Source organism: Loxodonta africana, chromosome 4 (genome assembly GCF_030014295.1).
Source record: "Loxodonta africana isolate mLoxAfr1 chromosome 4, mLoxAfr1.hap2, whole genome shotgun sequence".
In the NCBI taxonomy this organism is placed as follows: domain Eukaryota; kingdom Metazoa; phylum Chordata; class Mammalia; order Proboscidea; family Elephantidae; genus Loxodonta; species Loxodonta africana.
In genome coordinates this window covers 25247919-25272054 of record NC_087345.1, presented here as the reverse complement: position 1 = coordinate 25272054, position 24136 = coordinate 25247919, and the positions used below count along the sequence as shown (strand labels likewise).

The window sequence follows — 24136 nt, the reverse complement described above, 5'->3', positions numbered from 1 at the left end:
TGAGAAATCAAGAATATGGGACACCATATAAGACACCTGCCCTAGACTTAAAAAATGTCAAATGTCAAACAGCAAGGAGACTGTTCTAGGTTAAAGGAGATTGAAGAAACCCGACAACCAAATGCAGTGGCTGGACCTTAATAGCATCTTAGGTAGGGGAAAAAAATCACTATGAAGGACAAAAGCTCCTTAAATGGGGGCTAATTGGAGAGATTCAAATATGCATTGCATATTAGATAATGTTGTATTTTATTCTTGGGTGTGATAAAGTGTTCTAAATTTATATATTAACTCATGGTATTAGGGATACAGAAAGGAAAGTTCAAAAATTTGATGAAGTGGTAATGAGAGAGTGAGGTCAGAGAGTAGGGTATCATCTTAGGATCTCTAGTGTAAAGTTGTCTCTGGTAGTGGCACGGCCCAGATTTGTCCAAGAGAAGCGATGCCTGCAGTGAAGTGAAATAAAGGTAAAGTCAAGGATTTGTGGGGTTGCGATAATTAATAGATTATCCAGATGGAGAGCAAAGCCTTCCGATATGATAGAGGAGGATCTGAGCAGGTATCAAAGTCCTAGATAAATGTAGGGCAGTGATTAAAGAGGGAGTAGATGCCTGAGTTCAGGAGGAAGTGGTTGGGTAGGATAGTTGGATCCTTTGAGCCTCAAAGGAGAGATTTCTACCTTGCAGTGGGAGAAGAGTAACCACTTGAAAGTGAAGTAGCTGTACACGAGGGATTTTTATACATGAGGCATGCAGGGGAAAAAAGCAGCTCATGTTTCTGAAGGCTCAGAGGCAAGCTGAGTTTTGAAAGAGCAGATTTCAGTTGTAGTAAGGAGGCGTGGAGAAGCATTAAGTGAGACATTTAAGATGAAGAGGATTTTATTTACAGTGAAATGGGATTCTACAGACTTGGAGTGGGAAGAAGAAACGCAGCTCTATAAACTCCAAGATGCCCTACTTACTCTATTTTAAGGACTAAGTTCATGAGTCGATGTTGTTATCAAGTTCTGTCCATAAGAGAATGAGTCCATGCTGAACTCCAAGGGAATTTACTTAGAAATGTCTTATAATGTTTCCTACTTTTGAGTGTGCTCATCTAACCTGATGAAAAATGGATTTAAAAAGTCACAGCTCCTTCTGAGAGAGGAACCGAGTAAAAAATATTTTTGTTTTTTAGGCATTTGGATTCAGTCCTCAGTGATCACACACGAAATTCTGCTGAAGGCACAGAATATTTCAAAATGCTTGTGGATGTTTTTGCTCCAGAATTTCGAAGGCCAAAGAATATACATCTCCGAAATTTCTATATCATCGTTCCCCCTCTGGTGAGGATTTTTAGTACCTAAAATGAATCCTTAAAAAAAAATGTAAAAAATAGTTATTAATAAGTAAATCCAGTTTCATTGCAGCGTGAAATGCATACAGACTAGGCTATTGACTTGATGATTGTAGGTAAAACTAAACATGAGCTCAGTGAATATGGATGGGAATTGGTGTTTGTTAGCTGTGCAGAATGAGACTGACTTATAGTTAAGATAGATTCTTATTTGTTAATGACTGCTAGAGAAATCCTGGTGTGATTTAAATGACTTAAGTGCACGCCATTACGTGCATACCCCATAGTCCTTGGGCAGTTATACTATTTAATCATTTTAAGTACTTAATTGAGACTGACTTTAACTGTGACCGTATGAAGTTATCTCTATCATGTCTTTTTTTTTCTTGTAATATTTTATTGTTTTTAGTGAATGTTTACATAGCAAATTAGATTCCCATTTAACAATTTCTGTACATATTGTTCAGTGACGTTGGTTACATTTTTCACAGTATGTCATCATTCTCATTATTTCTACTCTGGTTGTTCCTTTTCCATTAATCTAGCTTTCCTGCCCCTTCTTACCTTTTTGTCTTTGCTTTAGGGTAAATGTTGACCATTTGGTTTCATATAAATGACTTTTTAAAAGACCTCAGTATTCACTGGTGATATTATTTTATGATCCAACCTGTTATTTAACTGGAAGGTGGCCTCCAGGAGTGGTTTCAGTTCTAGGTTCAAAGGGTACCTCAGGGTAACAGTTTTAGGGGTTCCTCTAGTCTCCACCGATCCAGTAAGTTTGACCTTTTTTTAAGAATTTGAGTTTTGTTCTATTTTCTTCCCGTTCTATCCAGGACCATCTATTGTGTCCCTGATCAGAACAGTAGGTAGTCATAGCTGGGCACCATCTAGTCCTTCTGGTGTCAGTCAGGGTAGGTGAGGATGTGGTTCATGAGGGCTGTCAGCCCTTTAGTTTCTTCTTTGGGTCTTTGGTTTCCTTCTTTCTCTTTTGTTCTGGATGAGTAGAGACAAGTTAGTTGTATCTTAGATCAATCACATCTCTTAAAAGCATGTTGTTTGAGGATAACTACTGTCTGTCCAGTAGTAGTAACTAGCATCAAGACTAAATTTTTAGTGCTTCTTCCTTATTATAGTACAGGCAGTCCCTGGGTTATGAGATCTGTTCTAACTATGCCTTTAAGTTGACTTTGTAGCTAAGTTGGAACAGGTGGATACGGTTCTTGTTTAGCCTTACTTTAGTGCAAGAAAAGGCTCTGAAGCCTTTTCACTGGTTTAAAATCTGCACATGCAGCAAGTGAAGGTGATTGTGATAAAGAATTTGATGTGAGTAGTGGTTGGTTTGATCATTTCAAAATAAAGGAAAATTTACATAAAATTAAAGGACAAGTACAAGTTGTCTTTAAATTCGACATTCATAGCCTGGGGACTGCCTGAGTGTAACATGTTCTGCTCTAATTCTATAGTTGCCTTCTGAAAATAAGTCAAGTTATCAAAAATTGCATTATAAAGCAATTACTCCAGTGGGGAAAATGGAGTTAGAGATTAGCGAGGTCCATACTAGCAGTAAGTTATTTTTCCCTAAAGGTTTCTATAATTAAGTTTTTTAATTAGTAAATAGATAGCTCCAAAATCTAAAAGTCTTTTCATATTGCTGCCTGAATTGTTACTCGTACATATCTTCTTACAAATTATAACCATCATTATCCATTGAAAGTAGCTGATGGTCTGTAGACAGATTGTTTTTCTTAGTGAATTTCTACTGTTTCTTTTGTACATTTATTGTTAATTTTCTATCATAATTACAGCTATGATATAGTAGAAATGTCCATGTTGATCTGGTGTCATTTTTTCATCTTAAGATAGTGTCAAATGGGAGGTGAGTCTGACTTAGGCGTACTTAGACAACAGTGTGGTTAACTCAGAGTGAGTTCTGACCGTATTTCTTTAAATTAGAAGGGCAGCATACTGAAGCCATAGTATGGAGTCTGAAGTTTTACAGGGCACCCATCAGAATTCAGTTGACGATGGAGAAAACAGTACAAAGAAATAAAGGACAGTATGTTTGTGCTTGAGTTTACAATCCAGTTCCAGAAAAAAAACAAACATAGTATCTAAAAAAGGATTTAAATAAGTTGGTAAAAGTTTTAAAAATATATGATTAATTGCCAGATAAGTTTTACAGGCAATAAATGTGAAAGTTGATTTTTTTTATTTCCAGTGTAGGCTGTTACGACACTTAACCACCCCTCTAGAGCAGTGCTGTCCATGTGTAGCCACATGTGCCTCCTTAAGTTTAAATTTAAATTAATTAAAATTTAATAAAATACAAAATTCAGTTCCTTAGTTGCACTAGACACATTTCAAGTGTTAAGGGCCACGTGTGTCTACACATGGACAGTGCTGCTCTGGAGGGGTAGAGTGGCTATGACTGCTGGGCAGTGCAGGTACAGAATATTTCTATCACCTCAGGCAGTTCTGTGCAGCAGACGGTGGGGTTCCAGGGTGGTGGTGTTCCAGAGTGTGAGCTCTTTGCCAGTATTCTTTTTTCCAATCTTAAGTAATTCATCATGCCTGGTGTATAGTAAGCTTCAGTGACTCTGTTGAATAAATGATACGGTTAGATAAGGTATATTGGAGGAGCTCAGTTCCCAAGAGAAGCACTGTTTTGTTCATACAGCACTATTTTGCTTTGCTACTGGCCACTCTACTCCTGTGAGTGGGCCTTTTAGGATGGAGAGGAAGGTGGCATTTGTGAAAGCACAACAGCACCGTGCCGAGCAGTGCGTTGAGTTCCTTTTTTTTTTCTGAACATTGTGTTTTAGGTGAAAATTTACACAGCACACTCCTTTCCCATTCAACAATTTATACACAGCTTGTTCTGTGACATCGATTGCTGTCCCCACAGTGTGTCAGCACTCTCCCATTTCTACCCTGCCTTCCCCATTTCCATCCTTCCGGTTTCACTGCCCCTCCTTGCCTTCTCATCTTCACCTTTGGGCAAATATTGCCCATTCGGTCTCCTATAATTGATTGTTCTAAGGTGCACATTTCTCATGGGTGTTATTGTTTAATTTATAGGCCAGTCTATTATTTGGCTAAAGGTGACCTCTGGGAGTGGTTTCAGTTCTGGGTTAAAAGGATGTCTTTGGGTGATAGTCTCAAGGATTCCTCCCGTCTCTGTCAGTCTAGTCTTTTTTATGAATTTGAATTTTGTTCTATGTTCTCCCAATCTAACCGGGACCTTCGTTTGTATCCCTGGCCAGGGAGGTTGTTAGTGGTAGCCTGGCATCATCTAGTTCTTCTGGTCTCAGGCTAGAGGAGGCTGTGGTTGTGTGGGCCATTAGTCTTAAGGACTAATTGCTTCCTTGAGTTTTTGGCTTCCTTCACTCTTTCTTTGCCACAGACGGGAAGAGACCAACAGTTGTATCTCACTCGCAAGCTTTTAGGACCCCAGATGCTACTCAACAAACTAGGATGTAGAACATTATCTCTATGAACTGTGTTATGCCAATTGACCTAGATATCCCCCGAGACTATGGTCCTTAGCCTTCAAGCCCAGTAACTCAGTCCCATGAGGTGTTTGGTGATGTCTAAGAAGTTTCCGTACATGCTCTATTATATATATGAATATATATGCAGCACATACGTATATGTCTATACAGATGCCCACAATTATACCTATGTATGCATGCACATGTACTCCCATACACCCTCCCCCACCTCTATAGCATATGTATCTACATAGCCACTCACAAATTTTTGGTTGCTGTTCACTGTTGCAGAATTGTATATAACATTTACCCTACCACACCATACCTGTCCTTTATTCTTGAATACCTCTCAGTGTCTTCATTTACCTTAGTCATGTTGAGCTGACATCCCCCATATTGTGTATTGCCTTTCCCTTCACCAGAATTAACACGTTTACCATCTAGTAAGTGATTCTCCCTTCTTCTCCCTCCCATCCCTGATAACCATCAGAGAAAGTTGCTGTCTGTGTATAAACTTATTCCTGACTTTTTATAAAAGTGATTGACTTAATTCACTCAGCATAATGTCCTCCAGATACATCTGTGTTATGTTTCACAAACTCATCTTTATTCTTTATCATTTTATAGTATTCCGTCATATGTATGTACCACATTTTTAGAGCCCTGGTGATGTGGTGTTTAAGACCTTGACTGCCAACCAAAAAGTCTGCAGTTCGAATCTACCAGCCACTCCTTAGAAACCCTATAGAGGCATTTGTTTGTTCATCCATCCGTTGATGGACACTTGGGTTGTTTCTGTCTTTAGCTATTGTGAATAATGCTACAATGAACATGGGTGTGTATATATCTATTCGTGTCACTGTTCTTATTTCTCTAGGATATATACCTAAGAGTGGGATTGCTGGATCATACGGTATTTCAACTTCTAGTTCTTTGAGAAGTGCTGTATCGTTTTCCACAGTGGTTGTATATGCTGAGTTCTTAAGGGTATTGTTGTTAGGTGCTGTCGAATTGCTTCCTACTCAGAGCGACCCTATGTACAATAGATCGAAACACTGCCTGCTCCTGCGCCATGCCCATAATGGTGGTTATGCTTGAGCCCATTGTTGTAGCCACTGTGTCAGTCCATCTCATTGAGGGTCTTCCTCTTTTACATTGACCCTCTACTTTACCAAGCATGATGTCCTTCTCCAGGGACTGATCCCTCCTGACAACATGTCCAAAGTATGTAAGACATAGTGTCGCCATCCTTGCTTCTAAGGAGCATTCTGGTTGTACTTCCTCCAAGACAGATTTGTTCATTCTTTTGGCAGTCCATGGTATATTTAGTATTCTTCGTGAATACCATGATTTAAAGCTGTCAATTCTTTGGTCTTCCTTTTTTATTGTCCAGCTTTCACATGCATATGATGTGATTGAAAATACTATGGCTTGGGTCAGGCGCACCTTAGTCTTCAAAGTGACGTCCTTGCTTTTCAACACTTCACAGAGGTCTTTTGCAGCAGATTTACCCAATGCAATGAGTCTTTTGATTTCTTGATTGCTGCTTCCATGAGTGTTGATTGTGGCTCCAAGGAAAATAAAATCCTTGACAACTTCAGTCTTTTCTCCGTTTATCACGATGTTACTTATTGGTCCAGTTGTGAGGATTTTTGTTTTCCTTATGTTGAGGTGTCATCCATACTGAATGCTATTGTCTTTGATCCTCATCAGTAAGTGCTTCAAGTCCTCTTCACTTTGAGTAAGCAAGATTGTGTCATCTGCATAATGTAGGTTGATAATGAGTCTTCAACCAGTTCTGATGCCCCATTCTTGTTCATATAGTCCAGGGAATTATGTCAGGTAATTTTCACAACCCTGTGAAATTCGTAGGAGCCCTGGTTGTGCGAACAGTTACATGCTTGACTGCTAACCAGAAGGTTGGCAGTTCAAACCCACCTAGCAGCTCCACGGGAGAAAGACCTTGTGATCTGCTGCTGTAAAGGTAACAGCCAAGAAAACCCTATCGGGCAGTTCTACGCTGTCAGATGGGGTCACGGTGAGTCAGAATTGACTCGATGGCACCTAACCATAACAACATGAGAGGGGTATGTACATTTATTATCTCCATTTACAGAGGAGGCCAGGGTTCACAAAGGTTAACTAGCTTATTTGAGGTCATTCAGCTATGAAGTGGCCAAACCAGTTATAGCATGGGTACGTACAGTGTGTAAATAAGTTTGTGGCAAAGTGTTTCTTTAAGGATATTATAAAGGGCCTTAAATTTTGGATTGAGGAATTCAGCCTTTGAAAGATGACTGATGCTTTTTAACCAGAACCACAAAAAGAAATAGTATTTTAGAAAGAATTGGGTGGGCTTGAGAGTGCATGTGCTGTGAAGCAAAGCAGGCTTACTCTTCTGCCCTACCTTTCACTTACTGTATATGACTTTGGGCAAGTTACTAAATATCCCAAGCCTCAGCGTCTTCATCTCTGAAGTGCAGATATTTATTAATGAACCATATACAAGGCATTGTGCTAGCATTCAGTGGAGACTCAGTGAGTGCTCATGTTTAAAGGACCTGGAAAGAAGAGCCATTAAGAGACACTTGTACACTTTTGTGTCCTCACCAAGAGGCTATTGTATGAGGCAGATGTTTCAAATCCAAAGGACAGGAACCTACAAGAGATTCTACTTTTAATTTTTAAAATGTCTAGTTTAGGAACTACATTTTGAAGATTTTCTTAGCACAGTTGATTCTCTAATACATTGTTCTCTCTTTTTAGACCCTCAACTTTGTAGAGCATTCCATTAGTTGCAAGGAAAAATTAAATAAAAAGAATAAAATTGGAGCTGCTTTTACTGATGATGGCTTTGCCATGGGTAAGTTTAATGGAATTGTTTTTCCATTTATTTTATGTTCACGTTATCATGGATTCTTGGAAGTATTTGCTGTATAGGTCAAAGTGTTCTTTATGAATTTGTTTTTCAAAAGCATCGTTTACTGTTTAGTTTTCAGTTGGGCCATATGATTGACAGTACTTGTTTTTCCTTCATTTTTAACTGTCATTAATGTGTTCTTCATGTTACTGTTCCCTTAGTCTAGTTTGACCTAATATGTAGGCTTCGTCTTTGTCATGGTTTTACAGTTTTAGAATCTTGTGCTTACTTTACCTGGTTTCCCTACAGCTCCCTCAATTGCTGTCTGTTTAAGCAGTGGCAGTTTTTTTTTATCCTACCTTTATGGCCATGTATTTTTCCAGGTGATTTTCATGGCTTTTTTTTTTTTTTGGCTGACTTATCTGTAATTCTTTATACTTTTACATCATTTTTTTTAAAGGAGGAATTAAATCATGTTGCCAAACTTGTTGACTTATGCTTTGAAATGTAAACTGAAAGAGGAATTATTGGTGAAGGAGCAGAATACAACTTCTTTACTCATTGTACTTGAATTTTGGTTTTGTTCATTCCTGCAGGTGTGGCTTACATTCTGAAGCTTTTGGATCAGTACCAGGAGTTTGACTCACTTCACTGGTTCCAGTCTGTTAGAGAGAAGTACCTGAAGGAGATAAGAGCAGTTGCTAAGCAACAGAATGGGCAGTCAGCCAGTCAGGATGAAAAACTACTACAAACCATGAATCTCACCCAGAAGCGACTGGATGTCTACCTGCAGGTAGAGGAGATGTCTGAAAAACATAAGTCATACAGAAGTCCTCATTTTAACAAGTGAGGTGAATAGTGGTGAAAGGATATTTTTTTTAGAGTGAATGCCGTTTGGAAGCCATTTGAGTCAAATCTTAAGAGCAGATGAGTTATTTAAGTCAGTTTCTGTATTTATGATTTCCACTGGAGCTTTTAAAAAGAGACATTAAAATATACTTTGGATATGCTGCTGTAATATTTTCAGATTTCAATTTCTTTTTTGTTTATTTACTTAGGAATTTGAATTGCTCTATTTTTCACTGAGCAGTGCAAGAATTTTCTTCAGAGCAGACAAGACCGCAGCTGAAGAAAACCAGGAAAAGAAAGAGAAGGAAGGTCAGTGAGTGGCTTACGTTTGGAAAGACCAATAAGTCTTTCTTAAATAGTAGACACTGATCCCCCCCCATTTTATCTGGTGAGACTTCTAGCTTCCTTGTCCTTTTGGCAGATACTGTCAAGCTAGAGGAAACCGTGGTGGCATAGTGGTTAAGTGCTATGGCTGCTAACCAAAAAGGTTTGCAGTTTGAATCCGCCAGGTGCTCCTTGGAAACTATATGGGGCAGTTCTACTCTGTCCGATAGGGTCGCTATGAGTCAGAATTGACTCGACGGCAGTGGGTTTGGTTTTGGTTTTGGGTTATCGAGCTAGAAATAAGTCTTTAAGAAAGAAAAGCCTTTGTGGATCATGTAATGCAAAATAAATTTACATAATTTATGCATTTCACCCTGTGGTAATCCTTTAGTTCCCTATTCAGTTTTATCTTTTAATTTAAATAAAATTTAACAAGCTTAGTTTTTTCTTTCATCCCTCAATCTATATCAGATTAAAACCCGTTACCATCGAGTTGATTCCGACTCATAGCAACCCTATAGGACAGAGTAGAACTGCCCCATAGGGTTTCCAAGGAGCGGCTGGTAGATTTGAACTGTCAACCTTTTGGTTAGCAGTGGAGCTCAGATTATAAGGAACAAATTAGAGGAGGAACCGTGACTGTTGCTGAAGGCAGAACTGATGACTAGACATTGACTGAATGAGATGTGGTAGGTGATGGAGGTATAAAATGGCAGGGGCTCTTCAGTGTTGTGGTAAACAGCCTTCTGCCCCCCCCGGCCCTGGTGAATCATGGTGCAATATAGCCGTAATAACTGATAGTCATATCAGTGAACTTGAGTCATTAAGGAACTGGGTTCTGTCCACTGTGTTCTATGTAGGATGGCAGGAGAGTATTTATACACCACTCTTTTTTTTTCCCCCCAGTTTTTAAATAGCTTTATATGTCAGAGCAGTTTTATGTTTACAGAAAATATTGTGCTGAAAGTATAGAGTATTCCCCAAAACTCTCTCTACTCCCTGCATATTGTTTCTGTTAATATCTTACATTGGTGTGGTTCATTTGTTACAGCTGATGAAACAATACTGATACAATATTCTTAACTAAAGTCAGTAGTTTAGGTTAGTGTTGATTGTTTGTGTTGTATAGTCCTGTGGGTTTTGACGAATGTATATGTTATGTTTCCACCATTACAGTATCATACAGCATAGTTTCACTGCCCTAAAAAATTCCCTTCCTCCACCTGTTCATTCCTCCTCCCTCACCTGTTCATACATTTGTATGCTTGAGAAGATTGCTCATTGTTTTATACCTAATGTCTTCCATGATAGATTTCTCCCAGATTGGAATTTAGAAACAGTTGTCTTCCCTGAGGAACTTCTTTTTCTGCCATGGAAATTATGTACCTCAGGCTTTCCTCCTTGCTCTGCTTGGAAGCTTAAAACTACATAGAGCAACTGAATTGACGCTTCCAGTTCTCATGTGTGCTCCCTTTTTTCTTACTTGTAATTAATAAAAGTTTCCTAAATAAAACATAAAACTTGTATTTCATAAAACAAGATGTTTTTATTAATCTTCTATTTTTATAAGTCAGTTAAATTTTAAAATATACTTTTTTTTTTTTATAAATACTGAGTAGAGGTGACTGATTCAGATAAACCATTTATGTGAACGACCCTATTCCCTGACAGTGTTACATAAATGAAGTATTACATATTAGTAAGGAGCAAATGCAGGCATTTTTTGAATCTCCACTGAGTAATAAGCATGTGCTTGAAAAATGATTTCAGGCTTCTACCTGGGAGATAGTATTTATTAAATGAAAATATGTGTATATATTATGTTTGAGTCCATTTTCAAGGCTAAGATAATACTTTGCAAAGCCATTTGGAAGAATTTGAGTTGAGTATAATCTAAAATGTGAAGAAACTAAGTTATTGCCTAGGTTCTGTTCAGACATTTCATGATGCCAGAACTTTATCTCCAGCCCAGGCGATGGGGAAACTCAGCAGGTGGATTAAAACCAACCAACCCACCCACCCTCCAGTCTCATGGCAGTAGGACTCCTTGCTTTGGTCCATTCCTGTTAAGGAACTCGCTAGGGTTCTGGGTGATGCCTGGGTCACTCCTGTGTTTCAGAACTTTTTATTTATTTCAGCTAACGATTGCTTAGAGATGTAATCAAATTTGTCAGATAAATTGTCAACTGGTTTTTGTCTCATAAAAGACATATTAATATATATACACATGACATTTTACACTGAAAGCCACAAATATCATAAAAAGTGGCTTTAAAAAATAAATTATAAATACAAATGGGAAGTTACTTTGGAGAATTTTGAGATTTCAGTTTGCAGCTGTGTTTCTATCAGTAACAGTGGGTTACTCTCACAGGGAGTCTTGGTCCAGCTGGGGAGGCCAGCGTGGCCGGCTGGGGAGGCCAGCGTGGCCGGCTGGGGAGGCCAGCGTGGCCGGCTGGGGAGGCCAGCGTGGCCGGCTGGGGAGGCCAGCGTGGCCGGCTGGGGAGGCCAGCGTGGCCGGCTGGGGAGGCCAGCGTGGCTGGCTGGGGAGGCCAGCGTGGGGTGTACCTTCCTTAGAGGAGGGGCTGTCCAGATTCCACAGGAGGAAGGCACTTACACCGTTTGAAACCCCACCTCAGATACAGTTCTCATCTCTCTCGATTCCACACTCACTAAGAACCAGTCAGAACTTTACATTTGCAGTATATAACCTAGATTAAAAAAAAAAAAAAACAAAAAACTAGGTATAATTTGTGATATTAGAGAAGTATTTGGTGGATACATTTTCTTAATTTGAAATTAAGCAACATAGCTCTGCTCTCAAATTTTAATATTCACCTTTTCATTCATTTTTGCAAGTGAACTTAAATGTGCCCATTGTTATTTTCACTTCATGCCTACAGAAGAAACTAAAACAAGCAACGGAGACCCGTCCGACAGCACTGTGTCTGCCGAGCCTGTTGTGAAATGATACTGATGGTATGCATTATCCTAGGAAATCTGTGGAATTGTGTTAATGCTATTTGCCAGTCACATGGATGTTAATAAGCTATTGATGAATTGTTTCCTGGGTCAATCTCTGGAAAATATATCGATGTTGGAACTTTTTCAGGCAGTGCTCTAAAGCTAGGTTCGTTCTTCTTCCAAAAGTTCTACTTTGTTAAGGTTGAGAATGAGACTTAAAATAGGATTATAGCCTGGAGGATGTGCCTAGGAACAGTTATTTGAAGTGAAGTTACTTAAGGGCAAATCCAAATTCCTAAACTGCCACTTCACATCTCTTGTAATGTACGTGAGTATTTATACTTTGTATTTGCAAAGGTCTTTGATGCATATTTGTCTTAAGTCATTGGAAATTCATTGCATATACTATGTATAGCCAGTAAACACATATTTTTTAAAAAAAGGAATTGAGCCTGAACTCCATGAAGCATCTGTATCATCATTATAAAAGGAATGTATGAAGATGACTTGGATACCAGAGGTGAGGCACAGGTGTGCTGTGAACACTCCTGTACAGTCTAAACCGAGGAGTAGTCCTTCATTGTTAATTTCATGTGACTCACAGAGCTGCTGCTGTCTTTGGTGTGACAGTTTATACTAGTTTACATTGCTTTGGGAACATTTAACCTCCAACAACTGCTTTAAATGTAAGATTTACTTGATAGTCAAGATGAAAGCAAATCCAGATAAAGCCATATAGTCCTGCCTGAAGCTTTCCTTCTGGGGAAGGCACTATGAACGGATCAGAGGATATTGATGTATTCTTTCTTCTACATCCGAACTCAGGTTTCTTCTACATTATGGTTCAGTTGAAATCTTGGTGATGGTTTGGGCAGGCTTTTTCTTTAAAGCAAGTATAAACTCATTGCACTGTGCAGGCTTTTAAAAAATTACCACTGTGAGAATAAAGTTCTAATAAATTAGATCATTAACTGGTTTAAAAAATACAAAAAGGTTTTTGAGTACATTTAGTTTCTGGTGAGCTGCTAGCTTTATTTTTGTAAAGAGTATGCAAGCTAAATAGTTAATCATGGCTTATAATCTTTTAATACAACAAAATACCTTTGCAATGAAAAAATTTTAAAACTTTAAATACAAACATTATGGTGGGAAACTTGATTTTTCCATTGCATTTGCCTGCTAAGCATTTCTTCGAATACATCCTGCGAGTAATTCTAACATTGTTCTTTGATTTCCAGCTTTTAGAATGGGTGTACAATGCCCTGCCTGTAGACATGGGTTAGATCGGGTAACTTTCCCAGCCGAAGATAAATATGTTCACTGTTTGATTTAAAGTCGAAAGAAACAGACTGTAGGAAATGTTGTTTATTATGTAAACATGACTTACAGAATTATGAACAATGGGTGGATGAAAGGCATTTAATATTTGTAATTCATACTAACTGTAGAAATGGCCCTAAAGCATGCTGCATAATTAATAATTTATATTTCGATTATAGTAAATGTTTTTATTAATGATCTTGTATTTTATTATATCAAATTAGTTACCGTTTCATAGCAAGAGTATTTTTTTTTCCTCTTTCTTAAAAGCACCCCCTTTAATAGGAATAGAAATTGTGATCAGAAGAGAATCAGATGTCTCCATTCATACCCCCATACATGTAAATTAATTGTTTTATCAATACTAGATGAAGTTCACATGCTGACTTCCTGGATCTCTACAATTGAGAAGAAAGTGATGGGTTATTATTTTGCCTTTAGTTCAAAATAATGTCACTGCAGTCTGGACAAATTATAAAAAATTCACGTATTTGCAATGAAATCTCTGAAAAGGTGAAGCATATTTAATGGTTTTAAACTTCGGAGCTACAGAACTGGAGTGTAGTCACACCTAAGTTACTGTACACATTTGGATGATGATTTTTTCTTGCTAAAATACTTTCTTGTTTTCAGACATACTATAATTTAAAAATTAATGTGAGCATTGAAGTTCACAAAAAACTTAATGATGTTCAAATTCTCAGGAATTAAGGACTAACCATAACATTGCCAGTTCTAATTGAATTTTGTAAAAGATAGTTTGTTACCTCACTTGTGTGAGGCTTCCCGCTCTCTACCATTCTAAGAGTAAAATACAATATGTATACTCAAACATCAATAAAATGTAATTTCAAAAATTGCCCTTCCCTGGATCTTATGTTCAAAATGAATGTCTTAAACCAGTAGTTCTTAACTTCTTTGGGGTCTCCTTTAATAAATATATGGAATCTCTCTTTAAAAAAAAAAATGGCTGCATCCACATGGGCAGCAAATTTCGAGAATAGAAGTAGGGGCACTGGCTCCTCTCCATTTTCACAGATGAAGAACTTTTCTTTCCTTTATGAATTCTTGATCCTTCCATTGTTTGTTAGTTTCAAATAAAAAGATCCTGCCTGAATTTTTTATTTTAAATCCCAATTCAGAGAAGGAATCATTAATTTGCAGTGTTTAATAATATGTTGGAAATAACTGTATTCCTCTTTGCAAACATGAGTTGAAATGAAACTAATAATAAACAGCCTTTTAAATACTACTCTGGAGAAACTGTTCTTGGTTAAAGGTGTAAGTGTGGTTGCTGCGCCGCCTTCTGAGGTGAGAAATTTCTAGGATTGTGGGGAAGATGACACCATCACATCCATCGTCATCATGTTACTTTTATGCTGATTTGCTAAATGAAAAGGTAGCAGTTTTAATAATTTTAGTGTGATTCTTTTCCAGCTGCATATTGCAAAAGAGTTTCAGACTGATAGTGGTCCTTCTTTAGGGTAGTTTTATTTTTTATTTATTTTTTATTGTGCTTTAAGTGAAAGTTTACAAATCAAGTCAGTCTCTCACACAAAAACTTATATACACCTTGCTACATACTCCCAATTGCTCTCCCCCTAATAAGACAGCTGGCTCCCTCCCTCCACTCTGTCTTTTCGTGTCCATTTCGCCAGCTTCTAACCCCCTCCACCCTCTCATCTCCCCACCAGGCAGGAGATGCCAGCATAGTCTCAAGCGTCCACCTGATCCAAGCAGCTCACTCCTCACCAGCATCCCTCTCCATCCCATTGTCCAGTCCAATCCATGTCTGCAGAGTTGGCTTCGGGAATGGTTCCTGTCCTGGGCCAGCAGAAGGTCTGGGGGCCATGACCACCGGGGTCCTTCTAGTCTCAGACCATTAGGTCTGGTCTTTTTACAGGAATTTGGGGTCTACATCCCACTGCTCCCTTGCTCCCTCAGGGGTTCTCTGTTGTGTTCTCTTTAGGGTAGTTTTAATGGTGCAATTTTTAACAAAGGTTTTTCAGTGTTAGGAACGAGTTAATACACTGTCAAAGATTTCAAGTAAAAAGGAGTCCAGAATAAGTGGGAATCTATAGATATGCACTGAACTCAGATTGTAATGGCAAAGACAATTTAGTTTACATAAAAATTTTTATATATAGTATATAAAAAGTTGAACAAGCAAACGGATATTTTCCTCTACTTCAGTAGTTTGGTGCTGCTTTACCACCTCATTCACCAGATACCTCCTGTTTTTATTGTTAATTGGTTGCCATCAAGTTGGCTCCGACTCCCGTACAGCAGAGTGAAACACTGCCAGCTGCTGTGCCGTCTTCGCGATCATTGGTATATCTGAGTGTATTGTTGCCATTGTGTAATCCATTTCATTGAGGGTTTCCCTCGTTTTGCTGGCCCTCCACTTTATCAAACATGTTGTCCTTCTCTAGCAATTGGTCCTTCCTTGTAACGCCCTGCACTATATTGAACAATATTCTGTTGTGATCCGTATGCTTTCTGTTGGCTAATTTTTGGAAGTAGATTACCAGGCCTTTCTTCCTAGTCTGTCATAGTCTGGATGCGCTACTAAAACCTGTCCACCATGGATGAATCTGTTGATATTTGAAATACCGGTGGCATAGCTTCCAGTGTCATAGCAGCTTGCAAGCCACCACAGGACGACAAACTGACAGTTTTTATGAGTGGAGATATATTCAGCAACATACCCATCTATGTATGTCAAACGAATGTTAAAATATTTAGTCTTTTCAGAAATCTGCACAAAAGATAATGACATTAAAGATGCGCTGTAAGTTGATGTAACTACTAAATATCAGAAACTCTCCAAACTTTAATGTATTGAGAAACATTTGGAAATTGCTTTGTCTTTGACCCTGTGAGGGAATATATAGCTCATAGTGGTTCGAAGCAACAGATTCTGGATCCAGACTGATCACAATCCTGATTTGCTGTTTCTAAGTAGGTTACTTGACTTTTGTGCTTCATTTCCTCAGGTATAAAATGGGGATAATACAATATGTAGCTCATAGATTTGAGGATTGAGTTACATTGTGTCAAGCACTTTTAGGAAACAGTAACTGCTGTGTTAGCTATTATGATTACTCTCATAGGTAGAAAGGCACTTGGCATGTAAGTTAGCTGTTTTATTACTCTCTTAGATGGGAAAGTTTGAAAAGAAACAGTATCTGTTTGACTTTGAGTGGGTCTCATAAGAACGATTCCTTTTTAAATGGCTTACCTCAGTGTGGACAACGTAAGGAAGGCCCTGCTCTTCTGTAAAGAAGGTAATCTGACAGGGATATGAAATAAACAACTAAGGATGACACTGGCAAATAAAAATTAGTGAGGATAGGTGGCTTCTTAAAAGGTCCCATTTTCATTCCTTCCCACTTTTCATTTACATGGCACCAGGTAATTTTTATAGAGTGCTTTAATATGCATCAGAACACACTTCAGTTGAGAGAAAGGGCAAGTCACCCAGTGTTTCTTGATTTTAAAATTATTTAAAAATTAAATATATGCACAAGAGTAATATGTATATACTGTTTAAAGAGTAAAAATAGAAGCATACCACATAGGTTGAGAGGAGCCTATCACCACCACCTTGGACGCTCCCACTGTCCCCCCTCCCATATCTCAGCTCCCTCTCCACCTGAAGAAACCAGAGACAGAAAAGCGATTCTCTTGCTTTTCTCTAGTTTTCCAACCTATCTGTATTTTCCTAAATAATATGGTGGTGGTTTGCATGTTTTTTTTTTTTTAACTTAATAGAGATGGAACCTTACTGTGTTTAATGCCTTTTTTCATTCCATATTATTTTAAAAATTCATCCCTGTTGATGCATATAGCTGTAGTTCATGTATTTTTACTTCTCTAGTATTCCTTTATATGAACACAGAGCAGTTTTATCTGTTTTACTGTTGATGCCATGTAGGTTATTTACAAATTTGGGATACTGTGAGCAGTGCTAATAAGGAACCTGTACATAGATCAAGAGGCAGTCATTTGAACAGAACAAGGGGATACATCATGGTTCAAAGTCAGGAAAGATGTGCGGCCAGGTTGTATCCTTTCACCATATGTATTCAATCTGTATGCTGAGCACATAATCTGAGAAGCTGGACTATAAGAAGAACACGGTATCAGGATTGGAGGAAGACTCATTAACCTGTGCTCTGTAGATGACACAACCTTGCTTGCTGAAAGTGAAGAGGACTTGAAGTGCTTACTGACAAAGAATAAAGACCACAGCCTTCAGTATGGATTGCACCTCAACATAAAACAAAAATCCTCACAACTGGACCAATAAGCAACATCGTGATAAATGGAGAGATGATTGAAGTTGTCAAGGATTTCATCTTGGATCCAAAATCAACACCCGTGGAAGCAGCAGTCAAGAAATCAAAAGACGCATTGCATCGGGCAAATCTGCTACAAAAGACCTCTTTAAAGTGTTAAAAAGCCAAGATGTCACCGTGAGGACTAAGGTGCACCCGACCCAAGCTGCGGTGTTTTCAGTTGCCTCATAATGCACAGGAAAGCTGGACGATGACTAAGGAAGACCGAAGAATTATTGACATCTTTGGTGTTGAAGAATATTGAATATACCATAGGCTGCCAAAAAATTGAACAAACCTGCCTTAGAAGTACAGCCAGAACGCTCCTAAGGATGGCATGCCTTTGTCTCACATACTTGGGACACATTATCAGGAAGGATCAGTCCCTGGAGAAGGACATCATGCTTGGTAGAGGGTCAGCAAAAAAAAGGAAGACCCTCAAGGAGATGGATTGCCACAGTGGCTGCAACAGCGGGCTCAACCGTAACAATGATTGTAAGGATGGTACAGGACCGGGCAGTGTTTTGTTGTGCGTGGGGTCACTACGAGTCGGAATTGACTCCACAGCACCTAACAATGAACAGTGCTGCTATAATCCTTACTGTGTGTTTCTGGGTATACATGTGAGGGGTTTCTCCAGGGCATGTACCTACTAGTAAAACTGCTATGTAGTCATGCAGGTGCACTTTCAGGTTACTAGATAGAATGCCAGACTGTTGTCATTGTCCCATCTCCACCAACACCTGGCACTGACTGACTTTGTAATTTTTGAAGTCTGGTGATAATAAAGTAGTACCTCAGTGTAGTTTTAATTGCATTTCTCTGATTACTGTATGAGACTATTTGTATGTTTAGGAGCCCTGGTATTTCCTATGAAGTGTCTTCATGACTTTTTCTTTTTTTATCCTTTTCTTACTAATTATAGGACTGTTTTATGTATTTTGGATACTGATTTGTTGTTGGTCACATGTACTTGCCAATATCTTTTCAGTTAATTTTGTCTTCATTCTGAATGGTGTTTTTTGATGGAAGTTAACTTTAATGTACTGAATTTCCATCTTTTTGTTTTGTTTATGTGTATGCTTTGTATCTTATTTCTGCCACACATTCTTAATAGTATTTCTTAGAAAACTGATTTTAGTTTCCAGCCTAGTAATTATTCAGGACGTAAGATTCTTTTCCCTCATCCTGAACAATTCTAAAAAAAAAAAAAAAATTGGGGGACTGTGGCTCTTGCAGCCTGTCACAGAACCTACGGACCTTCTAGTTATACAAATTTATCAGGCTAACCAAAAGAAATGTCTGTGATTGAAACCCACCAGCGGCTCCATGGGTCTGCTCCCGTAAACATGACAGCCCAGGAAGACTTATGGGGTAGCTCTACTCTGTCTTATACAGTCACTAGGAGTCAGAATTGACTCAATGGCACATGACAACAAGGCAGCGTTAGTTAACATTGAACTAATGATTTTCATACTGTCTCAGACCAGCTCACTATGTCTCTGATGATGTATATATTTTAAGAGTGGAGTCTTCATATAGACCCTATAATAGTAACTTAATTTGGGGTGGCAAGAGTGGTTTTATGAAAATCCAACATTTTAAAAGGAGGTTATTTTCAATACCTTTTAAAAACTTGGCAGTGGGATCACATTATTCTACTTATGTTGAATAGAGGTATTTTTGGTAGTACATCCCCCTCTGCTGTGCTTTCCTCGTGCCCTAGTTTTTTTGGAAATTAACTGTTAAAGCTACAGAACTGACTTTAGTTTTCTTCCAGGAATGTTCTAGAAAATAACCACACAGAAGAAACAGAATGACAGTTTTTATTTGCTAGCATGTATTGCTAGGTTAATCTGTTACAAAGACAAGGATATTCTGCTGAATATGGTTACAATTAAACACACCGTACCACTTCAAGATCTTTATACTTAGCTGCTTATGTCACAGGTAGGAGGGAATGGCATGGCATACTCTAGTGGACTGGGATGCTAGGAACCAGGTGGATCAGGGTGGAAGTGGTTCTGTACCAAGCCCCATGACCAGCTGTACTTCAAGCTAAGTTTTAAAATTAATTGGTCCCTTCCTTGAGGTGGGTCTGGCTCAGAAGAAACAGGAATTGGGAGAGCTACACCCAGTCCACAGTGAGCCACCACTAAAAACAATCATACTTAACAGGGCATTCAACTTCTGAATGCTGGTTTATTAAGGTTCCAATGTAAAATTAAACATCTTTATGTGGGACTCATCTGCAGATCTATTGATTGCATGATGTCTGGAACAGTTATCAAAACTACACCTGCATGTCTGCTAGTGCTTGGGCCTCAAAGCAGGGTTCTTCCCCTAACTGCACAAATTAATGCCATCAGGTCCAATCATGAGACGAGCTGGTTTATAAATATACAGTTCTCAGAACGACAGGCACTTAAAGCTCATTAAGTAAAATACAAAAATAGATTATATTAATAGGAAATATTTAGTGTTTATCAAATTGTAAATCTAGGCTTTTGTCATTTTTAAAAAAGGATACTAGAAACTGAGAATAGATGACAGTCAAAGTGAACAATGCATGTTTCTTTCTGAGTGCTGAACAATGCAATCTAAGAAAAGGACTTACCACAAAGCACCTAAAATAACATTTGTAGATGGGTAGAAATGTGTTGTCAAGCATTTCTTACTGTTTCCCTCCCAAGTCTCAGTACCAAGGCATCGAGAGTACTTTCCACAAACGATTGTCAGCATTCTGAAACCAGGTTAGTGTGCCTGCATGTCAGAGAAGTTGAAAACCCTTAAGGAGGTAGCTCTCCTTCCCGTGTGCTCTTCCCCCAAAGGCGCAAGTGAGTTACGCTTCAGATTCTGCGCCTCTATTTTCACTTGAACTTCCATCATTGTCATCTGGTTGATCATTTAATAGTACAAATTTTCCATCATTGGTTAGTGGCATGGACAGCATTAGTTGAGCCAGTGCTTCTGGATCCTGAAGTTACGAGTTTAAGAGGGAAAAAAGAAAAAGCTTTAAGATGCATTTAAAACCTCTTTGGCTTGGCTTTCCATGTCTTACATAATCTAGCCTCATTTCTCTTGTCTGTGTGTGCCTTCAGGTGGATCTCCTTGCTCTCTTGAAAACTCAAGGCATTACTTCATCTAGAATCTAGGCCAGATTTTCAGCCAAAATATCATTTACATAGTCAAACCATAATCTTCCCCAAAAGAGTCCATAGCTCTGGAGGGCATTATGCTAACTGAAATAAGTCAATCACAAAAGACAAATACTGTATGAGAGTACTATTATGAAAGCCCAAGAGTCCATAGAAGAGCTTCCTTCACAAAACTTTTATCATTCAACCCTTTTATTTTCTTTTAATCTGTACCAGATGTTGGCAAACCATGGCCACTTGGCTCACCAGTTGTTTTTGTAAATAAAGTTTAACTGGAACACAGCCAAGCCCATTCATTTACATACTGTCCGTGGCTGCTTTCATGTTACAAGTAGTTGCAACAAAGATGGTAGGGCCCACAAAGCCTAAAGGATTACTATCCAGCCCTTTACAGACAAAGTTTGCCAACCCCTGATCTATACCACCGAATACTATCTTGCAGTGCTTGCTCTTATTTCGTGTATGTTACTCTCCGTGCTTGGTCTTCCTGCCCTCCCCCATAGACTAGAACTGCAGTGTCTAATATGGTGACCACTCGGTTCATGCTAATGTTTAAATTTAAATTAAAAAATTTTATAAAAAATTTAGCTCCTTAGTCACACTAGCCACATTTCAGTCTATGTATTAGATAGTGCAGCCATAGATTTCCACCACCGCAGGAAGTTCTACTGGATAGCACTGAACTAGACGGACCATGGCGGCAGGGACCGTATCTGTCTTGTTCACTGCTATAATTTGAGGTTTTTTTTTTTTTTTTTAACAACTAAGCTCTCAAAAATTTGGTGAATGAAATACTCTAAGCTACTGAGAGATGGGGCAGGAGTGGGTGTCCTGAGCATCTTCAATGCTGATAAGCTCCCAGGTGATGTCTGTTACTGCTGGTCCTCTGGCCGTACTCTGAGGAGCAAGGTTTTAGAGCACATGCAAGTACTGAAGTTTGTACCATCTTAATTGGAAAGAAAGGAACAGCTAGCCAACTAGTATGCAAGCAAGAAGATGGATTAAAAGCAAGCAGGAGCTGCAGCTGTGATCTTTATTAAGCGCTCCACATGTGTTATCAGAGACTGTGGAGCCAGCTGGCCAGAAATGTCTGATGGATGGTTAGTTAGAACGCTCAGAAGGAAATCTCTAACCTGGCCACACTGCCTAGTGAGCATCATCTTTCTTTTAGAGAGAAATCTTAGTATGTATACAGGTGTCTTTTGAATAGTTGTTAAACTAAAATGCACCTTACCTTCTGAACCTCAATAATTTCTTTTCCCAAATTAATAGCATAACATATCTGTAAAAGACAAGAAAAGTAGTGTTTGGAAAAGGTGGAAAAGAATAACGGATTTTAGAAAGAAAAAAAAATGTGATTATTCGTATAGGATGGGGGTCACTGTCTGCTCACGTTAACATGGAGACACAGGACCTGGCTGTTAGGGGACTCAGCATGTGGAGCTCTATTTGTGTCAGCTGTCCTGGCCGCCTGCTGACAATCTGTGCCACACAAAAAACACTCCAGGTAAGCAGAAACCTAAATTATTCTAGTGTTTGGAATTCTCGATAGGGTATTTCTTTTCCTTTCTCTCTAAAGCACACTTAGCCACTGCATGTTCATACACACAGTGGGGAACAGATACTTACTGAAAAAAGGACTGATTAATTTTGGTTCTGAGTAGCAAATGCAGTCACCAAGTTTTCATACTAAACAAAAGAATAACTCAGATGCACTTGCCAGATGTCTTCTTCCTTGGTTTGCTCTTTGAAACTAGTTGATCTCCACTGTAATTTTTGCGTTTTTTTCTTTAAAGAAGAAATTTGGGGGGATCCACTTTTTAGCCTTTTCTGATACCCTTACTAAACGATTACATCTTGCCATTAAGTTTTTCTTCATCCTCTCCATTTTAGTTGGTATGTATTTTCCCAGGGGAAAATTTTATTCCAGTAAGTTTTCTTTTAGTGGGGTTTTCCTGTTGTTGTTAGCTGCCTTCGAGTCAATTCTGACTCGTGGTGACCCCATGTGTACAGAGAACTACTCCATGGGGTTTTCAAGGCTGTGACCTTTTGGAGGCAGATCTCAGGCCTGTCTTCCCAGAGGCCCGTGGGTGGGTTCAAACTGCCAACCTTTTGGCTAGTACTCAGCACTTAACCATTTCTGCCACCCAGGGACTAACAGGAAGGGCCTTCCTAGGAGGAATTCTTTGGACTCCTGGATGGGGATATGCAGAATAGTCAACTGTATATCCAGGGGGAGAGTGCAGAACCCCTTTAAAAAAGTGACTTGTTTGGAATGAGATATGGCATCTTAATATGAACAAATAATAAGACCTTTTCGCCTTCTGAGTTACTTTCAAAAATGTATGTGCTTAGAGACTCCTCTCCTGTAGATTCCGGAATGCGAATGACAAAGCCAACCAGTCTCTTGTTTTCTTGATGGGCAGCAAATTGTGTGACACTGGTAAGTTCAAACTGGGGAGAAAAAAAAGGAATAGGTTGAATATCATACAACAACTGGAATTAAATAACAGGTCATTCTCTATGGAAAAAGTTACCCCAAGAAAGTATACCATTAGTGACAGTCATTTAATTTGGCAAATATTTATTAAGTGCTTGCTTTGTATTTAAAGTGGATACAAAGGTAAGTTAAGGAGTTATCACTGATCTCAATGTATATGAACTTACTTACATTGGCCCTTGTTACTTGAGTCTGAGGATCTATCAACCTGAAATTTTAAGAGATATGTTATGTCACAAATGTTGGATAAATTTAGTCTTAGAAGAGTCTGTAGAAGTTCTGACTGAAATCACATAAATACCCCCTGAACATGAAAAACAAAAGAGCCTAGTTGAGGGTGAGGCAAGACAGCTCAATGTGGCCACCCACAGTGCACCATGATTTCTGCCTCTGTTGAACCTGTGTCGTTAAAGTGCAGGGCATTTTATTTTTTACTGTGCTTTAAGTGAAAGTTTACAATTCAAGTCCGTTTCTCATACCAAAACTTACACACATATCGTTAAATGACAGCACACTCCTTCTCTCCACCCTGTATTTCCTGTGTTCATTCAACCAGCTCCTGTCCCACTCTGCCTTCCCATCTCACCTCCAGACAGGAGCTGCCCACATGGTCTCATGACTCTATTTGAGCTAAGAAGCACACTCCTCGCCAGTATCACTTTATGTCTTATAGTCCAGTCTAATCTTTGAAGAGTTGGCTTTGAGAATGGTTTTAGTTTTGGGCTAACAGAGAGTTCAGGGGCCATGACCTCTGGGGTTCCTCCAGTCTTAAGACCATTAAGTCCGGTCTTTTTATTAGAATCTGAGGTCTGTATGCCACGTTTCTCCTGTTCCCTGGGGGATTCTCTGTTGTGTTCCCTGTCAGGGCAGTCACTAATGATAGCCAGGCACCATCTAGTTCTTCTGGTCTCAGGCTGACGTAGTCTCTGGTTTATGTGTCCCTTTCTCTTGGGCTCATACTTTACTTGTGTCTTTGGTGTTCATATTCCTTCGCT

At 38.9% G+C, this 24136-nt stretch overlaps 2 protein-coding genes across 10 annotated transcripts in view; one reads left to right on the top strand and one right to left on the bottom strand.

The window, feature by feature from the left end:
- The window catches only part of WASHC4 (WASH complex subunit 4), a 69030-nt gene extending 54637 nt beyond the window's left edge, over positions 1 to 14393 (top strand). For 6 of the 7 annotated variants that reach the window (XM_064283667.1, XM_064283666.1, XM_064283665.1 and 3 more), the window contains 5 exons: positions 1177 to 1324; positions 7593 to 7689; positions 8283 to 8479; positions 8745 to 8844; positions 11763 to 14393. In XM_064283667.1, the coding sequence (XP_064139737.1) occupies positions 1177 to 1324; positions 7593 to 7689; positions 8283 to 8479; positions 8745 to 8844; positions 11763 to 11830 (610 nt within the window). In that variant the 3' untranslated portion in view covers positions 11831 to 14393. The remainder of the gene's footprint in view (positions 1 to 1176; positions 1325 to 7592; positions 7690 to 8282; positions 8480 to 8744; positions 8845 to 11762) is intronic. The other variant, XM_064283664.1, reaches the window with a different exon arrangement.
- Positions 14394 to 19589: 5196 nt separating this feature from the next.
- The window catches only part of APPL2 (adaptor protein, phosphotyrosine interacting with PH domain and leucine zipper 2), a 64217-nt gene continuing 59670 nt past the window's right edge, over positions 19590 to 24136 (bottom strand). For 2 of the 3 annotated variants that reach the window (XM_010599895.3, XM_064283670.1), the window contains 4 exons: positions 23313 to 23349; positions 22955 to 23095; positions 21876 to 21923; positions 19590 to 20460 (listed from right to left, as the gene is read on the bottom strand). In XM_010599895.3, coding sequence (XP_010598197.1) covers positions 20326 to 20460; positions 21876 to 21923; positions 22955 to 23095; positions 23313 to 23349 — 361 coding nt within the window. In that variant the 3' untranslated portion in view covers positions 19590 to 20325. The remainder of the gene's footprint in view (positions 20461 to 21875; positions 21924 to 22954; positions 23096 to 23312; positions 23350 to 24136) is intronic. The other variant, XM_010599901.3, reaches the window with a different exon arrangement.